At 41.7% G+C, this 27,036-nt stretch overlaps 1 protein-coding gene across 7 annotated transcripts in view; it reads right to left on the bottom strand.

Annotated features, from left to right (window-relative positions):
- Window positions 1-27,036, bottom strand: part of FANK1 (fibronectin type III and ankyrin repeat domains 1) — a 128,758-nt gene that overhangs the window by 21,145 nt on the left and 80,577 nt on the right. For 6 of the 7 annotated variants that reach the window (XM_054436490.1, XM_063670395.1, XM_054436491.1 and 3 more), the window contains one exon: window positions 8,004-8,181. In XM_054436490.1, coding sequence (XP_054292465.1) covers window positions 8,004-8,181 — 178 coding nt within the window. Of the gene's footprint in view, window positions 1-8,003; window positions 8,182-14,901; window positions 15,025-17,124; window positions 17,188-27,036 lie in introns of all 7 variants that reach the window. The other variant, XM_063670396.1, reaches the window with a different exon arrangement.

The following is a 27,036-nucleotide window of genomic DNA, read 5'->3' as shown; positions in this document are numbered from 1 at the left end:
GGGCCTAGTCCAGGGCCTGACACACAGCCAGCATGCCATTTTGTACTTTGAAGAAATAATCATGTTAACCATGACATTTGTCCTCAAGTGACAAAGTTTTACATTTGAAAGATAAGACAGGTAGTCAAATCGTATATATGTAATTTTCAAGTGGGGCCCATCTAGTGATGGGGGCTGTGAGGCTAATACACAGCTGCATAACTATTGCAGGCAAAATACCACTGCAGGGAAAGGACCTGAAGAAGTCACATGCAAGACTGCTCGTAGCCCACGAGCAACTTCCAGTAGAGCTGGGAGCTCAGGCAGCACATAGAAGACAATGCTAACATCATGCCCCATGGTCAAGTTCACCATAGGAATGTTTGTGGGAAATGGATGCTGAGCACTTCTGGGATAGAAATCTGATTAGAGACTCGCGATGGAAATCCACACACCTCCAGAGGGAAGCAGTACTGAGTCTCATCATTTGCAGCCTGCAAAATGAGCACCAAGAAATGCAGTAAGGTAGTTTGCCTGCCTGCTCAGATGATGCTGGGACCTAGCTCAAGTGCTAAGATGAGACCCCACCTTCTGCTTGTGAGGCAGGTCCCAGGAGCCTGGCTCTGACTTGGCATGCATTCTACAATATCAGGTCTCCAAAAGTTGACAGAGCTGTATATATTTCCCAATATTACCCAAAACCTCTCTATTACCCATTTCTCTTTTCTGCCAACATTCTTTCTTCTTATCTGACTAAACTCCATGTATCCCTTTTCAAATCCTATCTCTAAATTTTTTCTTCTACTCAAAGGCTTGGTTTTTGAGAGGGGGTGTATGTGTGTGTGTCATTTCCAGCTCTTTCTTCTTTCCTGCTTCAACACTTAATCCAGTTCTTGTTCTCCTCCCTTGGACCATTCTCCATAGCTCCTTCAATGCCAAGGTTACCATTGTTTCCTCCAATTTTTTTTTTCCTGTCTCTAGTTTTTACTTTTATTCTCAATAGATCCTCCAAAGATACCAGAACCATTCTTTGAGATTCACAACTAATTTTTCCAGGATGTTTATGTGCAACTAAATATTTATACATCAATTCCACTCCATGCAACTCAACAAGTGTATCTAGTGCCCATTATTTGCAAAGTGCTGGGACAGGCTGGGATGTAGTCCTGAACCAGCTCAGGGCCAAAATGAACCTGTCAACACTGAGTTGACTCCAACTTCCTACTAATGGGGTGGCAAGAAAAGGAGCAGTCAAGGACAGTGAAGAAGGGACAGCTGAGCAAGGGTGAAATGACAGTGCTGGAGTTAGCATTACTAATAAACACCTGAAAACCTGACTTCAGATCTGGACCAGGTGGGTGAGCTAACACCTCACCTAATCATCAAACAGCCTTGCCCACTCACTCCCAGCCCCCACTGGATTCTTTCCCCTGAAGGATGAGGCATGGCACTAAGTGTGTGGATAAAGAACAGACCCAACACTTGTCCTAGAGGGAGGAGTATTCCCAAAGGAGAAGCCAGAAGGTCTAAGTTCCTTCCGCCAAATTCATCCATCAAACAAATAATTCCCCCACTGAGGAACAGGCATGGGGCAGGAACAGGTACCTGAGGAACAGGTACAGGGCAGAGGGAGTGAGGTGCCAGGACAGTGTCCTCTGGCAGAGGTATCTCTGATGTCAAATGAGAAATGGCATAAAGGACTTCCACGACAGACAGGCAGACATCTCCCAGGCAGTCTGAGAAAGGGACTTCCCAGTAGGGTTGAAAGAACACACAACGCCTGGGAAAGTCATGGTCTAGGTGCTCTCACTGTGGCGAGAGTCAGGGTGCAGAAGAGTCTGGCACGTCCAGGAAAGAGGTGCCTCCGTGAAATCTGGAGATAACTCTAACATCATAATCCTAACTAACATCTAACAGAACCTTTTTTTGAAAACTGAAAAACATTTACAAAGACTTTCTTCACTTGATGTTTCTATCCTTTGTTAAAACGTGAAATTTCAAGGTAAAATCAAATACTGAACGTTCATTGATCCTGTTTTTGCATCACAAAGTTACTTCAGACACCAAATCTAAATGACTTCTTGGGTGTAGCACCAGCAGAGCCAAGAAAAAGACTAAGCACATTGAGGCACCTCTGACCACATACGTGTCTCTGCCTCCCTGCTCTGTGCTGGTGGATTCAGCCTCCTAACTGACATCATCTTTGCCAGAAACACATTTCTCTTCACCTAAAAGAAGCCAAATGAGCTGGGAGTCAAGCTGGCCTCCACAGTCTCTACCATCCCTGCAGGAACATGTTCCTCTCCCCACAGAGTTAGAGTCTAGTTCCTCTCCCCTTGAACAGGATGGGAAGTGGTGGAAAAGAATCTGTACAGCTCTGGGTCTGGGCCTTAAGATGCCCAGAAGTTTCTGCTTCTCCTCCCTTGGAAGCTGGCCACCATGTAATGAAGTTCAACTTCCCTGTTGGAGAAAGAGACCATCTAGTAAGACAGAGTCAGTGGAAGATCCAGACCACAAAGGAGATGAAAAAGCCCAGCCAGTCTCCTGCTGTCCTGGCCATCCCAGCTGATGCATCACACATGGGTGAAGCCATTTGGTTCTTCCAGCCCCAAGAGAGCTGCAACAGCCAAGACCACGTGGGGCAGAAACAAGCCATCAACACCCTAGCCAAATTACAGATCATGAGCAAACACATGACTGTTTCTGCTGTCAACCACTAAGTCTGGGGCTGGTTTGTCATGCAGCAGATAACTGAGATAGTATGTATCAACAAAAAAGAAACTGTAGGAAAGACAATGAAGAAATAATGCCAATGGCATTACAGAAACTTTTCAATCAAGAAACCGAGAAGTAGATAAGTGTTAAAAATTGATATAAATACATTTACCATAAAAGTGAAAGCTCTAAAACCAAGATAAATATTCAGAAAAACCGCCAGGGCTAAAAAGTAATAATTTTTTTTAAACTAAAATGTATCAGCCTGGCACAAAGTAGTCTTATGAGTAGGTAGATTTTGATGTTAAATGAAAATAGGTCCATGAATACTTAGATATTTGAGTCATAGAAACTGAGCCCTCAACAATATGTGGCATCTGAAAAGATCTTTAGAAGTTCAGTGAGAATATAATAGTCAAGCCTCACCGGAATTCAGTGCAAGGTGTCAAAGACTTAGCATAGTATTAGACCAAAATAAAACCAGAAGTGCTCCCAATAAAATTTAGTATTGCTAAATATCATAAGGTCACCCTGAAGCAAATAGCACCTCCATAACCCCTGGAAAGGGAAATAACGCAACTGTGTTAGAAACCAGATGTTACCAAGCACACTTGTGAAAGGCTGAAGATTCTTGCATCACTAGAGATGGCTCCAAAGAGGACAAAAGCCACAGCAGGGACCAGGACACAACTGCCCACCAGGGTACTCTACAGCAATTACAACACAGGCACAGGGAGGACTCATGAGAGCAGTTCATTGAACCCATGGAGAAGCACAACTTTACCTAGACATGACAGCCGAAAAAATAAATGAATCTTAGAGTGACTTCCACAGTAGAGGAAAGTCTACAAAAATTTAAAGCACAGCCTTGTTTTTGTTATCAGTCAATAAGCAAATGTTTGATACAAGAGCTGAGCAAATATGAAACATAAGAAGCTAAATATTGAAAAGCCTCAAGACTCAGTTACCAGACTTCCCTTTCTTCTCTAAACTCCCTCCCCCAGAATTCCAATCCAGCCTCATGCTGATGACTCTGGAGTCTAAACCCAGACACTTTCCCTGGCCCTTGATATCCCCAACAGCCTCCTTGACATCTCGGCTTGGATGTCAGACAGTTTCAAACTGAGCATCTACTCCACCTACAGTCTTCCCCATCTCTGTTATTACAGTTGCTCAGGCCAAACCCTGGGTACCTCCTGTGGAAGACTGGATTGTTGTTCAGAGACACGAGGTGCCCTCCCACAAGGATCCTACCTCCCCACCCTGTTGAACTCAGACAGGGCTGCACGTCTTACTTTGAGCAATGAAGTATACACAGAAGTGAAGTATGTCATTCTGGGCGGAAGCTTCAAGAAACAGCATGCCATGCTCTCCCCTCTGCTACAGTGACTGACAATGTTCATGCAGAGGCTGCCGCATTGGCCTGGGCTGCGGTAGGAGGACAATGCAGGATGGAGCCCTGGCCGACCCACGGCGGGTGTGGGGTGTGGGAGGGAATCACTGCTGCCATAAGCCACTGAGACTGTGACGCTGATGCTTCAGGCAGCATCACTGGGCCTATGCTGGCTGCCACATATCCCTTGACTATCCTCTCTCTCACATCCCATATCCAGTCCACCGCCAAGTTCTTAAATCCATCTTTAAAGCATATCCTGCATCCTCCCACCTTCCACACTGTTGTGTTGTCTCCCACCTAAACTGTTTCAAAAGCTTCCTCGTCAGTCCTCCCTGCTGCTTGCTGCCTGGCCTCCCTACAGCCTGTTCCCAACTCAGCAGCCAGAGGGATCCTCGTAAAACATAAGCCGGATCACGCCTCTTCTCAGCTTCACAATCTCCAGTGGCTTTCCCCCGCCTCTCTCAGAGTAAGCCAGAGTTCTCCCAATAACCCTCAAGGCCCAAGCAGTGACCTTCTCATGACCCAGCTGCCCTTGCCCCCAGTACTTTCCTCCTTGTTCCCTCTGCTCCTCAATGCTCCTGGGACCAGCCAGGTACATTTGTACCATGAGGCTTTCTCACCTGCCCTTTGCTATGTCTGGAAGGTTCTTCCCTCAGATAGGTGCAAGGCTCCAGGTATCCTTGCTTCAGATCTACTCAGAAGTTACCTTCTTGGTGAAGACTTCCCCACCTCTACCCCAGGCCCTCAATTTTTCCTATGCTGCTGCCCCTCAGTATGTATTGCCTGCTGACTACCTATTTTCACTTATGTATCTTATTTATTGTTTGCCTTCCTCATCATGAGGGAGGAATTTTTTCCCAGTGCCGTATCCCCAGCATCCGGAGCAGTGTCTGACACATGGCAGACACTCAATAATACACGCTGATGGAATAAATGGAATGCATGGCATGGGCAGCAATGATCACAGGAATTTAGGGCACAGACAATAGGGTAGTAAGGAGAGCTTCTCAGTGGAGGTAAAATCTGACCAGGGCAGAAGAAACAATAGGGTGAGAGGGGAAAATCTGCCCAAACAGGGAAAACAACTGAACACACATGCAGAAAACATCAAGGCATATTCAAAGGACAGTAGGAAATCTCACTGGAGGGTTTGTGCAGAGAAATAAGAGGCAACAAGAAAGGCAGATGTAGGGAAACTGTGAAAGACATTAAATGTTATGCTAAGGAATTTGGCCTTTATCCTTCAAGCAATGGAGACCCACCAAAGACAACGTGACAAAAGAAAGATTAAAATGGAAATTAGCCCAGCAAGATAGAATGATGAGGGAAAAAAAGGAATAAAGTCAACTCCTTCCATCAGAAAATACACTGGGCAGGTATAGGAGCTGAGGATCCACAGATGAGCTAGACAGAAATGGAGCTTACATCCTGCAGGGAAAACCCAGCTAACGAAGGAAAGCACAGAAGCAATTCTACAAATGGAGAACTCAGTAACTGACTGGCTATGAGAAGCCAGGGAGGAAAGCCCAAGTCAAAGACAATATCATTGATTCCAGATAGACTGATGACTGATGGGAACAGAAACTGACAAATCAGGAAGAAGTTCTTAAATCCACAATCCAAACATCAGGTATTCTAGATAATCACTTTTTACAAGAAAAGCATTTGCTAGTTTTAATGCTATGTAGTGAAAGAAATAAGGAAGCAGAAGAGGTCAAGATTAATGCAGCCTAATTCTGCCACCTAGCGTCAAGATTCGTGCTGTATAATTCTGCGAGAAATGCAGGCATTTCCCCACTGTCCTTAGAGCAGGGACCACAGATGTCACTGCCAGCCCCACAATGCCAGGCTGTCGTCAGAGTGCGAGTTCGTTCTCCAGCCTGACAGCAACCAGGTCTCTGGGGAGAATGCAGACAACACAGACACACACCTCAGGCTGGAAGCCAGCACACGCAGCTGTGGTTTCTCTAGCTGAGGCTGCCTACCTGGCCACCCAGCAAAGGAACAGCTAAGGAAGAAAGAATGATGCAGGATGGCCCCACTCACCTGCCCAACACAGCTTGTGGTGCTAAAGTGATGGGGGAAAGAAACATGTCTTTTTCTTTCTCCAGAGAAATGCTTCTCATAATTCATGCTTTTAGATAGAAAAAGCATACCTTCAACAAGCAAAATGACATGATTAAAATAACATTTGAGTAGTCAGAATAAGAACTATTTTTACATTGTAACTACATTTCAGATTTTTTTAAGGTACAGAGAAATTTCTCAAATATCAGATATATTATCACTCAAGTAACAGTTGAAGTTGGAGCCTTCATATACAGATTATATACATATTTATAGATATTTTATACACACATACACACAAACATATCTATCTCATGTCAGCACTTTTATCACAATGCAAACTTGAGAAAAGGCCAGGAAAGTGATGAACCTGTTCTGCATCTTGACTGCATCAATGCCAATATCCTGATTGTGACACTGCACTATTATTTTCAAAGATGTTACCATAGGGGAGAAATGGGAAAAGGTACAATCACTCTGTATTATTTCTTGCAACTGGATATTAATCTATAATTATTTCAAAATTAAAAGTTTCACTAAAAACCATATTTGTATCTCATTTTTGGTATTCCTGAATCACAAAATAGTCATTTTGCATTTTTCAAGTGGTAAATCTATCAAGGGGAAGAAATAAGTCAGAGATATACGAAGACTAAGAAGAAAAACATAACTTTTTTTTTTTTTTGAGACAGGGTCTCACTCTGTCACCCAGGCTGCAGTGCAGTGGCACAATCGTGGCTCACTGCAGCCTTGACCTCCCAAGGCTCAAGTGATCCTCCCACCTCAGCCTCCCAAGTAGTTGGGACTACAGGCATAAGCCACCACACCTGGCTAACTTTTTGGATTTTTTGTAGAGATGGGATTTCGTTATGTTGCCTAGGCTGGTCTTGAACATCCAGGTTCAAGGGATTCGCCCACTTCAGCCTCCCACAGTGCTGAGACTATAGGCATGAGCCACCATGCCTGGCCAAAAATGACTTCTTGATTACTCCCTGGTGGTATCTGTTCATGCAAGAAGCATTTGGAAGGCCTGCTATATAGCAGCCAGCACTGTCAAGGAACCGGCTAGAGCATTAAGCAGGCAGGAGTCTTATTTGTCTCTCACTGAGTTTAATACTGGGTGGGGAGGCAGGAAAGGAACAAGTAAAAGAAGTAAACAAGTAAACAACAGGTAAACTAAGCAAACAAGTAAAATAAGCCCAACAGAGCTAAATGCTATGTGGGATACAAAACGAGGCTCTGAGCTACAGGAGGCCCGCGTGGAAGGATGGCTACTTCAGATGGCCTTCTTGGGGCAGGGGATGTTTCATCTGAGATTGGCACGGTGTGAAGGAACCAGCTGTATAGAAACAGAAGGAAATGTATTCAAGACAACAACAACAAGCAAGATCCTGCGATGGGAACCAGCTTGGCCTGTCAAGGCTGAGAGGCAGCCAGCATGGTATAAGAGAGTTGACAAGGGGACAATGGTATGACATGAGATCAGAGAAGCTGGCCAGGGTAGACCATGCGGGCCCATTCCACATCAGTGAACACAATAGCCTGATGGGAAGCTCACCTAATTGCATCAAGCTATTGAGTCTGTCTCTACATTCTGGATTTTAAATACATATCATTAAAATATTTCAGAAGTCAAAGAAGCTCTCAAAGGTACAGAGGTTTAATTTCAAAGTTACTGCTAATGCATATTTTCCAAAAATTGTAATTCATAAAACAGCATGAATACAAATGATGCTGACTCATTCTTTAATTTGAAACACACAGTGGCTTTTTAGAGACAACAGAAATCATTCCAGCTAATCAGGAAGTCAAGGCAAAGTGGCAAGCAATTCAACACTGCACCTACGTATAAATGATACCATAAGTGTGCATTTTGGGGTCTTCTTCTTCAATCGAGAACCTGAACCACTGCTCTTGAGGTCCTTGGCGTTTGGCTTTCTTTTCCAGATCCCAGTATAATTCAATGCTGTGATGAGTCACTTTGCCCACGACAGGTGGATGAGGCTTTGAGGGTGGCGTGATTTCTAAAAAAAGAATGATACCGAACTTCAGGACCCAGTTTCCATACGGAAGAGAGACCAGTCAAGTGGATTACAGCTGCTTGGTGATCGAGCTATTTTTCTGAGCATAAGGCACACATATGAGCATACCTCCCTGTTGCTTAAAGAACCCCTGAAAAGCTAAAGAGATACAAAATTCAGCTGATGTGTGAGCTACCACCATCTTCAACAAGCATATATTATACCATGCCCATCAATATCATACCACCCCCACTGACCCTTCCAAAGGGCTGCTTAATATATCAAACTAATAAGGTTGTACTTGACCTGCTGGAACTCAGTTTGCTTCTGTAATCCTTCAGTGACTAACAAAGCCAAGAGACAAATGCTCTATCTGATCCAAATATCTGGAACATAGATGACAAAGGGTTGACATCTATGCTGTATAAACAGCCCTCAGAAACTAACCAAGAATAAAGGCCCAAGGTTAGTAACAAACCTAGCAAGAGATGAGCAGCACACAAAAGAGCAAAAACAAATTGCCAAGGTAGTATCTGGAAAGACACTCATATCATCCCCTAGTGCTCACAGAAATTGGTAACAATGGGGTATAACTTTATATCCACTCAGAAACTGAAAAAGAAATTTCATAACTATTGGAATTCACAAGATAGGGAGAGGATATTCTCATGTGCTGGTTGTAGGGAAATATGAATTTTCGCCTTTTTAGAGGGCAATATGGAAGCATCTATTAAAATTAAAAATACACATATCCCTGTCTCACCATCCCACCCCTGGAAACTTCTGCAGAAATCAGAGCATAAATACACACAAGAGTGAGTGGCCAAGATGGCTGACTAGAAGCAGCTGGTGTACCTGACTCTCACGGACAGGAACAGAAGGGGCAAGTGAATACAACACCTTCAACTGAAACAGCCAGGTACTTGCACTGGGACTAATCAAGGAAACAACTTGACCCACAGAGAACAAAGAAAAGCAAGACAGGACAATGGCCCACCGGGGGTCAACACGGAGCCAGGGGATCCTCCCCTGCCCAGAGAAGCAACGACCGAATGAGCGACCCAGAAACCATGCTTCTCCCACAGATCTTTGCAAACCTCAGGTCAGGAGCTCTCCATGTAAACCCCTCTCTACCAGTGCCTTCAGTCTTCAGTCTGACAGAGCTGTGTGGAGTCTTGGCAGAGCAGCTGCTCAGGCACGCGTGGAGACCCTGGAGCCTTAGCTACTCAGGCTTTCCAGCAAAAGCAGCCGTAGCTCTGGCAAAGTGAGAGGTTGGACTCCTGTACATACCCTTAGGAAAGAGGATGAATCCAGGCAGCTGAGCAGCAACAGCCCCCACTTCCACTGCACCTCCCGAGATAAGACCCACTGGCTTGGAATTCCAGCCAGCTACCAGTAGCAGCATTGCACCTCCCTAAGAAGGAGCCCCCAGGGAGAGGGGCAGGCCACCAGCTTTGCTGTTTGGGCACCTTAGCCATTCTAGCTTTCAGGCTTTGGAGAGTCTGAGCCAACACAGGGCAGAAGGGATCCCCCAGTACAGCACAGCTGCTCTACCGAAATGTGGCCAGACAGCTGCTTTAAGCAGGTACCTATCTCCCGCTCCCTCACTGGGCAGCACCTTCCAACTGGGGCCTCCAGCCACCCCTGCCCGAGCTGTCCATCTGACAGATGGACATTGAATTTCCCCTGGGATGGCATTCTCAGAGGGAGAGGTGGGCCACCATCTTTGCTGTTCAGGTGCCTTAGCCGTTCCGGCCTTTGAGCCTCATAATATCCGAGGCGATCGGGGGCTGAAGCGGACCCCTAGCACAGCACAACTGCTCTCCCGAAACGTGGCCAGACTGCTTTTTTAAGTGGGTCCCAATCCCGTTCCTCCTCACTGGCCAGGACCTCCCAACCAGGGTCTCCAGCCACTTCCTACAGGTGCCTTTGGGCCGACACCAGGTCCATACCTCCCCGGGACGAAGCTCCCAGAGGGAGGGACAGGCTGCCATCTTTGCTGTTTCTCAGCCTTCACTGGTGACACCTCCAGGTTCTGGAAAATCTGAGGTGACTAGGGACTGGAGCAGGCCCCAAGCATACCACAGCAGCCATATGGAAAAGTGGCCAGACTGTTACATGGGTGCCTGTTCCCATATCTCCTCACGGGACAGGTCCTCCAGGCCTGGGCCTCCAGCCACCCCCGCCAGAGCTATGGAGCCAGTACCAACTCAGCAACTCCCTGAACAAAGCCTCCAGGGGCAACTGAAAGCCTCTCTGCCACTACCTCAGCAGTGGAACTGCCCTTGCCACCCTCAAACTAACAAAGGAGCAAAGACTCTAAGAGTACCTTATCTACACCTCAAATAAGCTACAGTCGACTCAAGGAGAGGCAGCCAGTCTGTCTCCCACAGGTCCCACACCCCTTCTCCCCGGCATGGCTCATCACCAGACAGGGAACCCCTGGCTTGGGCACAGAGCACAAACCCTCCATCTTGGGCTGACTGCACCGAGTGATTGCTGACCCACATCTCTCTGAGGTGGAGCCCCCAGGAGTCAAGCAAATGACCCTTGGCCACAACCCCTGCTAAGATCTCTTCCTCTGCTGCCTCTAAGCTGGGAAAGGAACATAAATACTGAGATCACCCCAGAGCTGCAGTGGGCATCCCAGGAGAGCCAAGGAGAGCCAGCACTCAAGTGGGAGAGGAAGGCACAGTTTCAGAGCACTGAAAGGGAACATGGCGGAAACTGTGAGGAAACAGGGGAGCCACACAACCAAACAAGAGTCTAGCAACTGACCAGTACACCTAAGTGCCACCTACTGGATCACACCCCAAAGCTTCAACACCAAAAATACCTCATTAACATACCCTGCTCTGAAACCAGAGACAAGCTTCAAATACAGACCCTACACAAAGCATCAGCCCAGTGAAAACATCCAGAAAAGAAGTCTGTTGACCGTACTCAATCTACATTAAAGGAACACCCACACTCAGATGAGAAAGAACCAGCAAGAACTCTGATAACACTCAGATGGCCAGAGTGTCCTATGTCCTCCAAATGGCCACATCAGTTCTGCAATAAGAGTTTGTAACCAAGCAGAACTGGCTGGGATATAGGAAGTAGAATTCAGAATATGGATAGGAACAAAGATCACTGATATTCAGGAGGATGGTGAAACCCAATCTAAGGAAAAGAAAAATCACAATAAAATGATACAGAAGCTGAAGGAGAGAACAGCCAGCATAAAAACGGACCTAACAGGTCTGACAGAGCTAAATAATACAATACAATAATTTTATGACCAGGCACAGTAGCTCACTCCCGTAATCCCAGCACTTTGGAAGGCTGAGGCAGGTGGATTGCCTGAGGTCAGGAGTTTGAAGACAGCCTGGCCAACATGGTGAAACCCAATCTCTACTAAAAATACAAAAGAGACTGAGGTAGGAGAATCGCTTGAACCTGGGAGGCAGAGATTGCAGTGAGCAGAGATTGTGCCACTGCACTCCAGCCTGGGTGACAGAGCGAGATTCTGTCTCAAAAAAAAAAAAAAATTTACAATGCAATCACAAGTATTAACAGCTGAATAAAACCTAACTGAGGAAAGAATCTCAGAACTTGAAGACTGGTTCTCTGACATAGGACAGTCAGACAAAAATGAAAAAATAAATAAAAAGGAATGAATAAACCCTCCGAGAAGAATGGGATTATGTAAAGAGGCCAAATCTACAAATCACTGTCATCCCTGAAAGGGAGGGAGAGAAAGCAAACAACTTGGAAAATATATTCCTAGATATCATCCATGAAAACTTCCCTAACCTTACTAGAGGGACCTATGGTCAAATTCAGGAAATACAGGGAACTCCTGCAAGATTCTACACAAGAAGATCATCTCCAAGACACATAATTGTCAGGTTTTCCAAGGTTGAAATGAAAGAATGTTAAAGGCAGCTAGAGAGAAAGGGCAGGTCACCTACAAAGGGATCCCTTTAGGCTAACAGCAGACCTCTCAGCTGAAACCCTACAAGCCAGAAGAGATTAGAGGCTTATATTCAACATTCTTTAAAAAAAAAAAAAATCTTCAACCAATAATTTCATATCCTGCCAAACTAAGCTTCCTAAGTGAGGGAGAAACAAGATCCTTTTCAGGTAAGCAAATGTTGAGGAACTTCATTACCAGACCTGCCTTATAAGAGATCTTGGAAGGAATAGTAAATATAGAAAGGAAACACCACTTACCAGCTGATACAAAAATACACTTAAACACACAGACTAGTGTCACTGTAAAGCAACCACACAAACAAGCCAACATAATAACTAGCTAATGACAGGATCAGTGACAGCACCAGCTAATGACAGGATCAATGATACGATCAAACAGCACAATGACAGGATCAAATCCACACATATCAATACTAACCTTGAATGCAAACAGGATAAATGCCCCACTTAAAAGACACAGAATGGGAGAAAATATTTGCAAACTATATATCTGACAAAGGTCTAATATCCAGCATCTATAAAGAACTTAAACACATTTACAAGAGAAAAATAAACCACCCCATTAAAAATTGAACAAAAGACATAAATAGACATTTCTCAAAAGAAGACATACGTGTGGCCAACAAGCATATGAAAAAAAGATCAATATCACTGATCATTAGAGAAATGCAAATCAAAACCACAGAGATGCCATCTCACACCAGTCAGAATGACTATTATTAAAAAGCCAAAAAATAACAGATGCTGGCGAGGTCACAAAGGAAACCTTTATACACTGTTGGTGGGATAAATTTGTTCAATGATTGTGGAAAACAGTACGGCAATTCCACAAAGAGCTAAAACCAGAACTACCATTTGACTCAGCAATCCCATTACTGGGTATATACCCAGAGGAATATAAACCATTCTACCATAAACACGCATGCATGTGAATGTTCACTGCAGGACTGTTCATAATAGCAAAGACATGGAATCAATCTAAATGCCCATCAATGACAGACTGGATAAAGAAAATGTGGTATATATACACCATGAAATATTATGCAGCCATAAAAAAGAAAGATCATGTCATGTGCGGGAACATGGGTGGAACTGGAGGCTATCATCTTTAGCAATCTAATGCAGGAACACAAAATCAAATACCGCATGTTCTCTTTTATAAGAGGTCGCTAAATGAGAAGAACTTACGAACACAAAGAAGGAAACAACAGACACTGAGGTCTACTTGAAGGGGGAGGGTAGAGGAGCAGAAAAGGTAACTATTGGGTATTGAGCTTAATACCTGGGTAATGTAATACTATGTACAACGAACTCCTGTGACTCATGTTTATCTGTGTGACAAACCTTCAGACGTACCCTCAAACCTAAAATAAAAATTAAAAAAATAAAAATAGATACACACAGAGACACATAGGACATTACTATAGTTTTCAGCAGTTTACAGCAAAACAAAACAAAGATGACCCATTTATAAGAGAATGGACAAATAAGTTATTCTATGTCCATAAAATGGAACATTATACACCCTTTGAAAAATGAATTTGTTCTACACTAGGTGCTTTGAAAGGACCTCCACTAAGTATTGTTGGGTGAGAAATCAAGGTGCAAAGAAAAACACAGAATATCCCATTTTTGTCAAAGGTAACAAGGGGTATAGTAGAGTGTATACCAAGCTGTTTAGCATGCAATTGTTCTATGTTAGTTTTGGCTCCCCTGCTACACTTTAAGTTTCTTATGGGCTGGGTCCATGTCTTACACTTCCTTTGAAACTTCTCCCTGTAAACTCATCCTTCTTGAGCCTCAAATGTATCACAGATTTACTGCATTGCTCCTTTAAAAAAAAAAAAAAAAAAAAGGATCTTGTATTTCCCTTGAGCCAATGTCCCAAGTAGCTGACCGGCCACCCTCTGAAGACCCAGGGGTCCTCCTGCAGTGCAGATCCACTGAGGAAGACAGGACTACCCTGGTCTTGCCCATCCCAGGCCAGTGAGGCACACAGCCAACAATTTCCCTTACACGAAGACCCCAGAGATATGCTAGGAGGCAGCCTGCAAGCTCATTTTCCCAACTTTATTTTCCAAATGTTTATAGAAAGCATGATGGAATTGGATAAACCTAGGTTTGAATATGTTCTCTGAAACTGAGTTAAAAATACCACAAAGTGTTTTGTGATAAGTATCTAAATAAATGATGGCATGTTTCCTACAGTAAAATCCTATAAAACAACTAAAAGAAATTAGCTGTATGAGTTTTGTATACACCTGCATCAACATAGATCAATTCAGAATGAATGGGTGGAAAACATGGGTTGCAAAAGGATACACTACATGATAATACACAAAAAACAGTACATGTTATTTATGAATGCACAGATATGTAATAAAAATTAAAAAGCTGATGGGAAGAACATACACCACCTCAATAACATAACGGAAGGGATGGTGGCATGAGGGGCAGGAGGGGGGTCTTACCAGTGTATTTGTAAGGTTTTATTTTTTCATGAAAAGACTTTAGGACATATATGGCAAAATGTTAACATCTTAAACCAAATGGTACATAGGATACATTATCATTTGAAATAATTTTGATATGTTTAAAAATTACTTTTTGAAAAATAACCATAAAAATCAACAATATACATTACCCTTACGGGCCTCTTGGTTTTCTTAGAGAAACCAATTTTAGGGTTCTAGATACTGAGGGATACATGTGGAAGAAGGAACTACTGATCCAGACACTGACCTCTTACTGTGAGTCATCTCACTGAATCCCAGCAATTCTGGCTGGTGATGTCACGATGACTCACATCTTCACGTCCTTGTATCATGACATCAGTGTTGAACAAATGATTTTTTTCACAGCCCACTGAAACCAAACACCAGGAATGGTAGACTGTTATGGATTACCCCCAAAATAACCAGAAGCCAACAAATATTTCAATTCCAAAGACATCCAGCCTAGAATCCTACTAGAGATCAGAACAGGCAAGAAATTCTAAATTAATGTCAAATTTCAAAACAGTTCACCATGAAGTTATATGGGGAGTAAAAAGATAACATTCCCAGAGACCCAAGAGTTTCTTATGGCTTGTTCTTTACTGATCACTGATGTAGGTATATAATGAGAGATCTCCATCAGTGAGCTTGGCACCAGCCACAGGTGGCCCACTGCCACCAGAGCTGGTCACGGGCCCACTTCCAGCTGCTACTCATGATGGATCCAAAACCCTCACTGCTAGCCATCACCCCTCCAGATCTGGTACAGAGCCCGGAAAAGGTGGGTGTGGTGCTTGGAAAGTTGGTTCGTGTGTGTGTGTGTGTGTGTGTGTGTGTGTGTGTGTGTGTGTGTCGGGGGCAGGTAGTGATCCAAATGTAATGGCAGCATGGTCTCTCTCCAAGGAAGCCTTAGGTGTGAGTGAAGCCTCAGTGAACACACACACGTGTCAGCAATGGACCAGCTGCTGCCAAATCACACAACTACGCAACACGTTGCTCACACAGAAATGCCAATGGTTAGTGTACATGCCCCACTGATAATGTTCCTGCATCTTCTTTACTTTCATACAAAACTTATCGAGATGCAAATCTCCACTTAGGCAAGAGTTGTTTTTTGCAAAAAGCTATTATTGCCAGATAGGACCTGGATGGTCAGGTCATGAATGAATGACCTCATCAGGTAAGAGCTAGTTATTTTTAGGATGCCAAAAAATAGTGGATGGGACCCAATTTGTTTTGCTTTGTTTCTTAGCCAACCTAGAGTAATTTGACAGGTGTATCCTAATCCTTACAATATTATACCCATATACTTTCTATTTTCTCTTTGATAAAAATTCTGGTGTTTTTGTCATCATCTGCTAATATACATATTTTAGGATATTGGTTTTAGGATCCTAAAATATGTACATTTACAGGTCATCAGCAGAGTGCAAACATTACTATGACAATGGAGCAGAGGCCTGGGGTGGCACTGAGCCTTGGTAAGAGCCGAGAGAGATGGCAGGTTACAGGCCTAGTTACTGAGGAGAACTGCAATGCAGCAACACTTATATGACACTTAATTTGGGTCATGTACTAGTGTGGATGCTTTATTTATTCATTTAACTTTCACCACATTTAACTTCACCAACTCTATATGCTGTAAGGATTTTTATTATCTCCCTTATAAATAATCTGAGGCACAGAGAAGTTACGTAACTTGCCCAAGGTCACACAGAAATAACTGGTAGAACCAGGATTAAAATGAAGATAATCTGGCTCAGAAGTCCCTTACTTTTAACCTTGTACCATACTGCCTCTTAATAGTAGAGATATAAAATGTAGACCAGGGCGGCCGGGCGCAGTGGCTCACGCCTGTAATCCCAGCACTTTCGGAGGCCAAGGTGGGCGCATCACGAAGTCACGAGACCGAGACCATCCTGGCTAACATGGTGAAACCCCGTCTCTACTAAAAATACAAAAAAATTAGCCGGGCATCGTGGCGGGCACCTGTAGTCCCAGCTACTCGGGAGGCTGAGGCAGGAGAATGGTGTGAACCCGGGAGGCGGAGCTTGCAGTGAGCCGAGATCACACCACTGCACTCCAGCCTGGGCAACAGAGCAAGACTCCGTCTCAAAAAAATGTAGACCGGGGGCGAAAAATCTGCTGTTAGTTCATTCTCCAGATTTCCTTAAATTATTCATTTTAAATCAGATCTAGCTTGTGAACTGGCTTGAACCCCAAGGAAATTTTTAAATGATCAAGAAAACTTGGTCAGAAAAAGTGAGACAATGCAAACCAGGTAATTGTTTGAATAAAGTAGAGAGATGTTGCGTGCAAGCAAAAGAAGAGAAGGCAACTTATTATAGCACCGAGGTCAGGGAGGCTGCTGACCTTCAGGAGCCCAGTCCATGAAAGGAAAGACGGTATAGAAAGCCCACAGCAACCAGTAGTGGAAACAAAGAAGGCAGAGAGTTTGGCTGATGCTTACTTGCAGACACTATGGGCATGGGTAGGAAGTCAGTCCAATGCTGCATTAGGTTCAGCATGAAATCTGGAACAGGAAGAGTCACATCAACATGAGGGAAAGGCTATAGAATGTGGGGGAAACAATTAGCAAGATAGCTCATAGATAAATCTGAAAAGACTGTATATACTTAAGGCAGAAAGCACACATCACAGTGGAAAAGTACTCTGAATTTACTACTAATACATGAACAAGTCTCTCTATTTGTAAATGTTATCATCCCCAAGTTTTATAATACAGCTAAAGTTGCAAGGAGAGGTAAGTATATCTATGACTATAGTCCTGGCTCACTTGACACTAAGACTTAACCGTGCTGGATGTATAACAATTAACACATCTTTCCTAAGGTGACGAAAATCAACATTTTGAAAAATTCAGAAGCCGATCTTTTTTGCTATTTATTTAACCATGATGTTTATATCCCTATTTGTATTTATCTGTTATCAGTAGAAACACTCTTGAGAACTGTTTTTATAGACTCTCAAGTTTTATAAAACAGATACAACACACCCACAGATACACATTCATAGACACAACTTACATGCTACTTTTTATACAAAAGTTTTAGAACTATTTTTTCTTGGTCATAAGTAAGTCTCAGATCTTTCAAAAGGTACTTTTTTTTTTTTTTTAAGTCTGATAACCAGCATCCAAATTTAACCAACTACATAATTTCATCACAAAGTCAGGCTTTAATTTTAACTTTTCTAAAGATTTCTAAAGATTTTGTTTTCTAAAAAATTTTCTAAAGATTTTGTTTTCTAAAAAAAGCAAAAAGAAAAAGGAGACCTTATGTTCAACTTTCAATCGTTCTTTCAAATAATTGGTAGGATCTTTTCATCATGACAAATATTTCTTATTTTAAAAGTTTCCCAAATAATGAAAAAGGAAGAAGAACAACAGTAAAACTATAAGAAGTAACTCAAAAGGATGATTATGAGAATTTATGGATGTGTTACGTGCCATAAAAGCTTTTTGTAAGAAAGTTCTTATGCAAATCAGACAAATAAAACAATTTTATGCCTCTGGTGCCATTTGTCAAGTAATAAATGGGAATATAGAATAATAAAGGGCTTCACACATTCGCCACTCAGTCCCTATGGTTACTCAGAAGATGGCATAAAACATGGCTCAAGTACATCCGAAATCATAGTAAAAAGGTATCACTCACAAATTATAGGTTTGAACGTAGAAAACTATAAAATTTATGTAAACCACTACACAATATTAGGCTTAGCATTCTACATTTTTTAGAAGGATTGTAAAAGAAATGCACCAAGAGGAGACTCAAAAAACAAATTAGTAAAACAAAACAAAATCAGATTATTCAGCATCCTTATGATAAATAGTTGACCATATCTCAAAAGCTACAGAGAGAAGTGGTGATCATACACTGTATTGGAATTTGCAGTTGTGATCTGTATCATGAAAAGTGGGAAATGATAAAGAAAGAAAGCAAATATAAATATATTCACTATATAAAAATAGAACACCTTAAAGCAGAATTGTAGTTTCCCTGCTCTTCCAAAACTCATCTGAAAATTTACTGAAGTCAAATTTCACTGGCAAGGGGCATCTGCAGTCTAGCCTCCGGTGGCGTATGGTCCACAATGAAGATGACTGCACACTGAGGGGGATGCTACATGAGAACAGTGGTGGCTGTCACTTCAAAGCAGTTTATCATGGCTTGATCAGATATTTACAGCAACCATTAATCAAAAATACGTCCTAGGTCAGGTGCAGTGGCCAACCAACATCTGTCATCCCAACACTTTTGGAGGCCAAGGTGAGAGGATCACTTGAGGCCAGGAAGAGACCAGCCTAGGCAACCTAGAGACACCCCATAATCATGCCACTGCACTCCAGCCTGAGCAAAAGAGAAAGACCCTGTCTCAGAAAGAAAAAAAAAAAAAGGAGAAATTAAAATAACTGTAAGGTACCATTTTACCTATAAAATTAGATGAAAAACATGTAATGGTAATAATATTCAGTGTTGTTTAAGACTGTGACAAAACTTTTAGATTGAGCATTGCACTGTATATTACACAATTCTTTAAAAACAAAATTTGGTTATAAATTCAAAAATGGTTATAAGATCTCCTACTTTGTGGTCTCACTTCTAGAAACACATTCAAGAAATAAATTCAGAAATCAAAAAATAAATATAAAAGCTAAAATGTTTTTGCATTGTATGTGCTTTTATTTTTATTATGAAAAAAGTTTCTGTCTGGGTGTGCTGGCATATGCCTGTAGTCCCAGCTACTTGGGAAGCTGAAGCGGGAGGATCAGTTGAGCCCAGGAGGTCGAGGCTGCAGTGAGCCATGATTGTACCACTGCATCCCAGCCTGGGCTACAGAATGAGACCCTGTGTCAAAAAAAAATAAATAAATAAAAATTTCAACATAAAAAGTAGAATGAATCGTATAGCAAATCCTCTTGTATCTGTTACCCAGCTTCAATTATCAGCACAATTATGGCCAACCCTATTTTACTTAGGAGTCCATCCAACATCCCTGCCCAAACCTGGGTTATTTAATAGCTAAGTTTTCATAAGACTTTGTATGAGTGTTCTAAACTCTTTACATATACTATTTACTCTTCACAACAACCTTATAAAGTGCTATAACTTTCCTCCTACCTTTTACCCGTAAGAGTGGAGACACACAGAGGTCCCATAATTTGCCAGGGAGGCCATGCAATAAGCAGCAGAGCCAGGATTCGAACCCAGGGAGCCCAACTCCAGCAGCATGCCCTTAACTTTCTATGTGCTATCTACTACTGCCCTATGTTTAACTACATACACACATGCATAAATCACAACATAAAATAAAAACCAGAGAGGAACACTTTAATACCATTGACAGCAATAAAAACTAATCTAAATGTCCAAGAACATGGAATTTGTTAGATACACTTTGGTACATTATTTACATACAAGAATATTTAGTCATTAAAAGCGTGGAAGATGATATACTAAGGAAAGGATATGAACTTACACAGATGCTATGATTATAATGGCGTAAAATGTACAGATGCACGCAGACAGAAGAACTGAAAGAATTTAGAAAAACGAAAGACAAAATAGTAGCATTATGGCTGATTTTTTGGTATTATTTTAAGCTGGTATAGTACTGAATAAAGGGGGGAAAAAACCAAAATGTAACTGAGCACTTTTACTTATTCTTAATGGAAAAAAGATTCAGCTAAGACAAACTACTAGCCTAGACTCTTCCTTGCTGAGCTTATACATATACGATAGCAACAACTCTGATAAAAATAAACCAAGAATAAGTCAATGTGGATGCTTCAAAGCATGAGACATTTCAATTACACTCTGGCTCAATTTATTGAACATTTTGGTGTCAAGCAGATATCCTGCTTGACATTTATTTCCAAGGAAAAAGTTTTCTTACACCCATTCATTCAGCACACTTGTGGGACACCTCCCCTGTGTCCTGAGGGCACAGGTGTAACCAAGACGACCAAGAGGGAAGCGCAAAGTGAGAAGCAGGGAACATTCAACACCAAACAAATACAAACCAGGTGCATGGGAAGGCAGGTGCGGAGGAAGCCTACAGGAAGATGGATTCAAAATGCATATAGTTTACATACATTCTAATCTGGGAGTGAGGTGCCTTTAAGTGAGATCTCAGGATAAAGACGCAAGTCTGGCAGAGCCTGCAGACAAAGAATACATCATCTAATGAAAACATTTCAATATACTTAAATTTTCTTATGTTTTTATCCCCAAACATTCCTTATCCTTTAAAAGTAAGTAATGTAAGTGCAAACTGCCCAAAAGTTGCTTTCCTCTACTTTGCTAGTAAGTTCTTCAAGGGCGAAAATCAGTTCAAACATCAAAAACCAAACAGCAAAAACAACAAAAGACAAAACTCCCTAGAGTACTAATGGGAAAACATTGCTTCCTCTTCTGGCTCTACCATGGATATTCCTCATCAGGAAAAGTGGGGGATAAATAGGGATACCTGTCCTGCCTCCCTCTCAGATTTACTACAAACAAAAAAAATAATGTGACAAAATAATGAAGTGATTTGAAATGTATAAAGGACTTCACAAACATAAGGTAGTGGTAATGCCTTTGAAAGTCACAATGCTCACCTATTTCACACTTTTAACTACATGGAAACCCTGCTTGGAGTTCTATATGGGTAACAGGTAGTAGGCAAAGAAGGAAATGTACTTCCAAGATATTTCCTTTACTTAATTACAACAACTTCAATTTACTGCAGGCTTGCTCTAAGCAAAAAATCATACAGGACACTTGATCAACAATGGATTCAACCTCACAATGATGGGGTGTTCTCAATTTACAGATGAGGACAGAGAGGAGGAGACCAAGGCTCAAAGAGGTACTGCAGCCTGTTCAAAGCTACAGAACTGATAAGTGGAGAGCAAGGATCTCAATCCAGATCTCTAACTCCAAAATCTGCGCTCTTTCCCCCCGAGTCTGTGCCTGCTATGGAGCTCCTGAGATTTTCCATGGAAATGCACAATGGGTCTGTAAAATGGCAGTCTTTCACAATCAGATAAGAAAAGCCAAATTGTTATATATATTCTTTAAACACAGTATGTCACTGAAGTCTAAAATATATTCATAGTGAGAAATGGTAGTATACTTTTCACAATAGCAAAGTGTTCAAATGCATATGATCAGCTTATAATCACTCTTAAGAAAAATGTGCTACTGAAGAGTATGACCAAGCAATTCAGGAGAAGAGGAGTGCCAGTGAAAACTATTCAACCTCACTGATAATCAAAACAATGCAATTACAATGATGACATTTTGCATTCATAAAGTTTGTTTATTTATTTATTATTTATTTAGAGACAGAGTTTCGCTCTTTGTTGCCCAGGCTGGAGTGCAATGGCACAATCTCGGCTCGGCTCACCACAACCTCTGCCTCCCGGGTTCAAGTGATTCTCATGCCTTAGCCTCCCAAGTAGCTGGGATTATAGTCACGCACCACCACACATGGCTAATTTTATATTTTTAGTAGAGACGGGGTTTCTGCATGTTGGTCAGGCTGGTCTCGAACTCCCAACCTCAGGTGATCTGCCTGCCTCGGCCTCCCAAAGTGCTGGTCATCATTTATTAAATCTAAAATCTGCCAATAGCAGTGAAGAGGAAGAATGGAACACTCTCAAACTTCCAATAGAGTATAAATTGGGAAATCTCTTTGGAAAACAAGTTGGCAAGGCTAAGTTGAGGTCATGCATTCTCTATCATCCTGCAATTCCACTCCTAGGTATGGTCCCTTATATGCGTAAGAATGTTCATGGCAACTTTACATTTAAGAGAAATGGAAAACTACTGAAATGGCCAGCATGAGAAGATTGGACAAATTATGAATAATCAAATATTAACATACTATATAGCAGTTAAGACTAAAGTTAAAATTAATTGGGGCTAAATATATCCATGTGAATAAATCAACGGGAAGGTCGAATCACAAAAGAAAGTTGTAAAACGTTATGTAGAGAACGATACAATATAGGTCAGGTGCAGTGGTTCACACCTGTGATTCCAGCACTTTGGGAGGCCCAGACGGGTGGATCACTTGAGGTCAGGAGTTCGAGACCAGCCTGGCCAACATACTGAAACCCCATCTGCACTAAAAATACAAAAATTAAATGGGTGTGGTGGCGCACACCTGTGGTCTGAGCTACTCAGGAGACTGAGGCAGGAGAATCACTTGAGTCCAGGAGGTGGAGGTTGCAGTGAGCAGAGATTGTGCCACTGAACTCCAGCCTGGGTGACAAAGCAAGACTCCATCTCAAAAAAAAAAAAAAAAAAAAGAATGATATAGTTTTAATCAAATATTATGTAGATTATATCACAGACAGAGGAAGGGAAAAATAGGATGAAAGAAAAATAATTTTGTCAGCAATTGTTTGTTTCTTAAGCTAGGTGGTGTCATGTGGGTATTATTTTACATGTTTTGTGTCTGAACTATTTAATAAAAGAACTAAGTACTACATACACGGATATATTTGTATCCTTATTTTTGTCTTACCCTTCTCCCAACTAAATAGGTATCCAGGTAAGCTGCACTGCAAAATTATCTTAAAATTTTTTTTTATTATTATACTTTAAGTTCCTGGGTACATGTGCACAACGTGCAGGTTTGTTACATATACATATATGTGCCATGTTGGTGTGCTGCACCCGTTAACTCGTCATTTACATTAGGTATTTCTCCTAATGCTATCCCTCCCCTCTACCCACACCCCATGACGGGCCCCAGTGTGTGATGTTCCCCTTCCTGTGTTCAAGTGTTCTTACTGTTCAATTCCCACCTATAAGTGAGAACATGTGGTGTCTGGTTTTTTGTCCTTGCAATAGTTTGCTCAGAATGATGGTTTCCAGCTTCATCCATATCCCTACAAAGGACATGAACTCATCCTTTTTTATGGCTGCATAGTATTCCATGGTGTATATGTGCCACATTTTCTTAATCCAGTCTATCACTGATGATCATTTGGGTTGGTTCCAAGTCTTTGCTATTGTGAATAGTGCTGCAATAAACATACATGTGCATGTGTCTTTATAGCAGCATGATTTATAATCCTTTGGGTATATACCCAGTAATGGGATGGCTGGGTCGAATGGTGTTTCTAGTTCTACATCCTTGAGGAATCACCACACTGTCTTCCACAATGGCTGAACTAGTTTACAGTCCCACCAACAGTGTAAAAGTGTTCCTATTTCTCCACATCCTCTCCAGCACCTGGTGTTTCCTAACTTTTTAATGATCACCATTCTAACTGGTGTGAGATGGTATCTCATTGTGGTTTTGATTTGCATTTCTCTGATGGCCAGTGATGATGAGCATTTTTTCATGTGTCTGTTGGCTGCATAAATGTCTTCTTTTGAGAAGTGTCCATTCATATCCTTCGCCCACTTGTTGATGGGGTTGTTGTTTTCTTGTAAATTTGTTTGAGTTCTTTGTAGATTCTGGATATTAGCCCTTTGTCAGATGAGTAGATTGCAAACATTTTCTCCCATTCTGTAGGTTGCCTGTTCACTCTGATGGTAGTTTCTTTTGCTGTGCAGAAGCTCTTTAGTTTAATTGGATCCCATTTGTCAATTTTGGCTTTTGTTGCCATTGCTTTTGGTGTTTTAAACATGAAGTCTTTGCCCTTGCCCATGCCTATGTCCTGAATAGTATTGCCTAGGTTTTCTTCTAGGGTTTTTATGGTTTTAAGTCTAACATTTAAGTCTTTAATCCATCTTGAATTAATTTTTGTATAAGGTGTAAGGAAGGCATCCAGTTTCAGCTTTCCACACATTGCTAGCCAGTTTTCCCAGCACCATTTATTAAATAGGGAATCCTTTCCCCATTTCTTGTTTTTCGCAGGTTTGTCAAAGATCAGATGATTGTAGATGTGTGGTATTATTTCCGAGGGCTCTGTTCTGTTCCATTGGTCTATATCTCTGTTTTGGTACCAGTACCATGCTGTTTTGGTTACTGTAGCCTTGTAGTATAGTTTGAAGTCAGGTAGTGTGATGCCTCCAGCTTTGTTCTTTTGGCTCAGGATTGTCTTGGCAATGCAGGCTCTTTTTTCTTTCCATATGAACTTTGAAGTAGTTTTTTCCAATTCTGTGAAGAAAGTCATTAGTAGTTTGATGGGGATGGCACTGAATCAATAAATCACCTTGGGCAGTATGGCCATTTCCATGATATTGATTCTTCCTACCCATGAGCAGGGAATGTTCTTCCATTTGTTGGTGTCCTCTTTTATTTCATTCAGCAGTGGTCTGTAGTTCTCCTTGAAGAGGTCCTTCACATCCCTTGTAAGTTGGATTCCTAGGTATTTTATTCTCTGAAGCAATTGTGAATGGGAGTTCACTCATGATTTGGCTCTCTGTCTGTTATTGGTGTATAGGAATGCTTGTGATTTTTGTACATTGATTTTGTATCCTGAGATTTTGCTGAAGTTGCTTATCAGCTTAAGGAGATTTGGGGCTGAGAAAATGGGGTTTTCTAAATATACAGTCATGTCATCTGCAAACAGGGACAATTTGACTTCCTCTTTTCCTAACTGAATACCCTTTATTTCTTTCTCCTGCCTGATTGCCCTGGCTAGAACTTCCAACACTATGTTGAATAGGAGTGGTGAGAGAGGGCATCCCTGTCTTGTGCCAGTTTTCAAAGGGAATGCTTCCAGTTTTTGCCCATTCAGTATGATATTGGCTGTGTGTCTGTCATAAATAGCTCTTATTATTTTGAGATACATCCCATCAATACCTAATTTATTGAGAGTTTTTAACATGAAGGGCTGTTGAATTTTGTCAAAGGCCTTTTCTGCATCTATTGAGATAACCATGTGGTTTTTGTCTTTGGTTCTGTTTATATGCTGGATTACATTTGTTGATTTGCATATGTTGAACCAGCCTTGCATCCCAGGGATGAAGCCCACTTGATCATGGTGGATAAGCTTTTTGATGTGCTGCTGTATTTAGTTTGCCAGTATTTTATTGAGTATTTTTGCATCAATGTTCATCAAGGATATTGGTCTAAAATTCTCTATGTCTCTGCCAGGCTTTGGTATCAGGATAATGCTGGCCTCATAAAATGAGTCAGGGAGGATTCCCTCTTTTTCTATTGATTGGAATAGTTTCAGAAGGAATGGTACCAGCTCCTCCTTGTACCTCTGGTAGAATTCGGCTGTGAATCCATGTGGTCCTGGACTTTTTTTGGCTGATAGGCTATTAATTATTGCCTCAATTTCAGAGCCTGTTATTGGTCTATTCAGGGATTCAACTTCTTCCTGGTTTAGTCTTGGGAGGGTGTACGTGTCCAGGAATTTATCCATTTCTTCTAGATTTTCTAGTTTATTTGCATAGAAGTGTTTATAGTATTCTCTGATGGTAGTCTTTATCTCTGTGGGATCAGTGGTGATATCCCCTTTATCATTTTTTATTGCATCTATTTCATTCTTCTCTCTTCTTCATTAGTCTTGCTAGCGGTCTGTCAATTTTGTTGATCTTTTGAAAAAACCAGCTCCTGGATTCATTGATTTTTTGAAGGTTTTTTTGTGTCTCTATCTCCTTCAGTTCTGCTCTGATCTTAGTTATTTCCTGCCTTCTGCTAGCTTTTGAATGTGTTTGCTCTTGCTTCTCTAGTTCTTTTAATTGTGATGTTAGGGTGTTGATTTTACATCTTTCCTGCTTCCTCTTGTGGGCATTTAGTACTATAAATTTCTCTCTACACATTGCTTTAAATGTGTCCCAGAGATTCTGGTATGTTGTGTCTTTGTTCTCATTGGTTTCAAAGAACATCTTTATTTCTGCCTTCATTTCATTATGTACCCAGTAGTCATTCAGGAGCAGGTTGTTCAGTTTCCATGTAGTTGAGTGGTTTTGAGTGAGTTTCTTAATCCTGAGTTCTAGTTTGATTGCACTGTGGTCTGAGAGACAGTTTGTTATAATTTCTGTTCTTTTACATTTGCTGAGGAGTGCTTTACTTCCAACTCTGTGGTCAATTTTGGAATAAGTGCGATGTGGTGCTGATAAGGATGTATATTTTGTTGATTTGTGGTGGAGAGTTCTGTAAATATCTATTAGGTCCGCTTGGTGCAGAGCTGAGTTCAATTCCTGGATATCCTTGTTGACTTTCTGTCTCGTTGATCTGTCTAATGTTGACAGTGGGGTGTTAAAGTCTCCTATTATTATTGTGTGGGAGTCTTAGTCTCTTTGTAGGTCTCTAAGGACTTGCTTTATGAATCTGGGTGCTCCTGTATTGGATGTATATATATTTAGGACAGTTAGCTCTTCTTGTTGAATTGATCCCTTTACCATTATGTAATGGCCTTCTTTGTCTCTTTTGATCTTTGTTGGTTTAAAGTCTGTTT

This window comes from Pongo pygmaeus, chromosome 8 (assembly GCF_028885625.2).
Source record: "Pongo pygmaeus isolate AG05252 chromosome 8, NHGRI_mPonPyg2-v2.0_pri, whole genome shotgun sequence".
Taxonomy (NCBI): Eukaryota; Metazoa; Chordata; class Mammalia; order Primates; family Hominidae; genus Pongo; species Pongo pygmaeus.
The sequence above is the reverse complement of the archived record's forward strand: the minus strand, read 5'-3'. Positions and strand labels throughout refer to the sequence as shown.